Raw genomic sequence first — 2,964 nt, 5'->3', positions numbered from 1 at the left:
CTCGGGAGGCTGAGGCGTATATTAAACACCAACAACAAACAAAAGCTTTCAATGGGTAAGTTCTGTGCTATGTGGGTTGTGTCTCAATAAAGCTGTCATGGATATCCTGGCAACCCCCGTCATCTTACACCACCGCATCTGTCTTGATGGCCTGAGGTGCTCCCACAGCTGACGGGAACGGGTGGGGGCTCTGCCTTACCTACGAGATCTCGAGCCATCTCCTGATCCTCTTGAAAGCGGCAGGCGTCGCTGAGCTGCAGGAGCGAGTCAACGTGATAAGGGCTCGTCTGGAGCAGAACCTACCAGAAGGGAGGACAGCCCTGGAGGAAAGGCACACGCAGCCCTCTTGGGGACAGACACCCAGCAAGGCCCCAGCTACCAGGCACGCCTTTCTTTCAGGTATTTAAAACCAGGGGAGGCCGGGCACAGTGGATCACGCCTGTAATCCCAGCACTTCAGGAGGGCGAGGCAGCAGGATCACTTGAGATCTGGAGTTCGAGACCAGCCTGGGCAACGTGGCAAAATCTGGTCTCTAATAAAAATACAAAAATTAGCCGGGTGTGGTGGCGTGTGCCTGTAATCCCGGTTACTTGGGAGGCTGAGGCAGGAGAACTGCTTGAACCCGGGCCGAGACTGCGCCAATGCACTCTAGCTTAGGCAAGAGAGTGAGCCTCCGACTCCAAAAACAAACGGGAATTACCAGGGTCGACACTCACAACATCCCCCAACTCAAAACAGGCTAGTTATTATTGCTAAGCTGAACCAATGATACGACTTAAAGCAAGAATTCAAACCTGACATGCCCAGGCCAGGGCCACCTAACTCCCCACCACGCCCCAAGAAAGAGGAATGGAAAGCAGCAGCTTTTCCCACAGGGGAGACGACGCTGAGCTCTCAGAAGCATCCTGCCCCTGACCACAGCCTTGAGGCAGCGTGGACGGGGTGAGGGTGGCCAGAGAGGGTGAGGACGGGCTCCCTGTGGTTCTGAAGACGGGGTTGGTCAGGGTCTCGCGACCCTGGGGCACCAAGCCTGGGGGTTTGTAAAGAGAGGACTCCATCACTGACAGGTGGATGGGCTGCCCGGGGATTGTGAGGGCAGTGGTGGCTACATGGCCCCTGCTCCTGTCGGGGGCTGCGAGGACCACGCACCACGATGTTGTTCGGCTCCATAGACTCCACGGCCACCAGGAACTTGTGCTGAGCCTGCTGGTACTCCTCACTGTGCTCAAACGCAAAGAAGGAGAGGCCTTTTCTCGATTCCAGCAGCCGCATGGACAGACCTGGGAGGGGAGAGTGCTCAGGGAGGGTGTGCCGGGAGCAGGCACGTGGGCAGCTCCAAGCACAGCCTTCACCCTCATGTTCTTGACGAGGCCCCTGTGATATCAACAAACTTGACCTGAGTGTGTACTCATGCATATCACCCAGGTCCGGGCACCCTCCCAGAACACCCGCCGTGTGGTCCACACCAGGAGACGGCGTCCTGTCTGCTTTAGTTTCCTATCAAGACGTGTTTCCCCCCAGAACTCAGATATAGCTCAAGCCCCACTGGCCTGGAGGGAATGTCAGGGACAAGGACACACACAGTTCACAGGTCACCAGATCTGACCAGGCCAAGCACTGTCCCCAGACCAAGTCTGACTGAGGTGAATGTCCAGGGTGGCCGTGGAAGGGTGGGGTGCGGTGCGGTGGCATAGCCGGCCACAGCACCAGGCCTCGGAAGCCACAGAGCTTTGTAGTGTGTGGCCACCCTCTCCCTCTGCTCCTCCTGTCTGACTGGGTGCACGGGGCCCAGTTTCTTCTGATAAACCTGAAAAGCTCAGCCTCCCAGGACCTCATGGAATAGGTCCCCTGCAGTGATACCTTCTTGGTGGCCCTGCCCAAGGCCTGAGTCCTGCCGGAACACATGGCCATGGAGCCCCTGTCTGCAGTGCTCAGGGGTTCCTGCTAGGAAGGGAAGGGGCCGTGAGCAGCAGCGTTCACCTTTGGGCAGCACAGGCCTCGCTCTCAGATGCGTCCTTACAGAATGTACATAGGCAATCTCTGGCACCCCCCCAGACACAGGCGCAGGAGAGGCAGGCACGGGAGCCGCGGCAGCACTGACAGCGGCAGCCAAGCCAATCGCCAAGGGCACCGCACCGCTCCCTTCCCACAGGTCATCCCTGCCCTGGCCCCTGAGGGCCTCTTGACGCTTCCCCGCACACACCACCAAGCACCCAACACTCCGTGCCTGTCTTCACTGCTGCAATTTATCTTAAAATCACGTGCACTTATTAGTTTGCAATAATATACAAAATACTGCAGTTTAAAATGAACTCGATTGCTTCCATAAGAGAAAGGTCGATGGCAGAACGGTAGGAAGAACCTGCAGGAAAAGACAGTCACACAAAGACGGTGCCTGGGAGGCTCTGTGTCGAGGTCCTGGGCCAGGCCTCCAGCACTCAAGCCCTCAGTGTGGCAACAAACAGTCACACAGTGTGCACCGGTGCTTCTGGAGCGAGAGGCTCGGCTCAAGGGGCACTGATGACCCCCAGTGCCCAACGCGGGCCAGTGCCCAGACCCACCCCCAGCAGCCTCTGCAGACCCTCACCTGGTTTGCTGTACCGGGGCCAGGTGCTCTTAGGGGTGGTCAGCCATGTGCACTTGGGGTACACGCGCTGTCTCTGCCGTGGCCTGGGGAGAACGGGACACAGGTACAGCTTTACTTCCTGTGGTGTGTGGGGACCGAGGCTTGGCTGCCTGATCCCTGCAGGGGCTGTGGAAGCAAAACTGAGGGGCGGAGAAGGCATGTGTGGCAGGGTGGGGATGCAATAGGGACAGGATGCAAACAAGCCTCAGCAACTGCTGCAGGACGGGTGGAGCAGGGAGGGCCCCACAGAGAGGGAGAGAGAAACAATTCTGGCCGGACGTGGTGGCTCACACCTACAATGCCGGCACTTTGAGAGCCCAAGATGGGAGGATTTCTTT

At 58.1% G+C, this 2,964-nt stretch overlaps 1 protein-coding gene across 1 annotated transcript in view; it reads right to left on the bottom strand.

Annotated features, from left to right (window-relative positions):
* The window catches only part of TCF25 (transcription factor 25 (basic helix-loop-helix)), a 43,283-nt gene that overhangs the window by 23,367 nt on the left and 16,952 nt on the right, over positions 1-2,964 (bottom strand). Inside the window, 3 exon segments of the mRNA XM_011972578.1 lie at positions 200-299; positions 1,150-1,280; positions 2,588-2,670. Coding sequence (XP_011827968.1) covers positions 200-299; positions 1,150-1,280; positions 2,588-2,670 — 314 coding nt within the window.

The sequence above is a fragment of the Mandrillus leucophaeus genome, unplaced genomic scaffold, assembly GCF_000951045.1.
Source record: "Mandrillus leucophaeus isolate KB7577 unplaced genomic scaffold, Mleu.le_1.0 Scaffold10, whole genome shotgun sequence".
Classification (NCBI taxonomy): domain Eukaryota; kingdom Metazoa; phylum Chordata; class Mammalia; order Primates; family Cercopithecidae; genus Mandrillus; species Mandrillus leucophaeus.
This window is presented reverse-complemented; position numbering and strand designations above follow the sequence as displayed.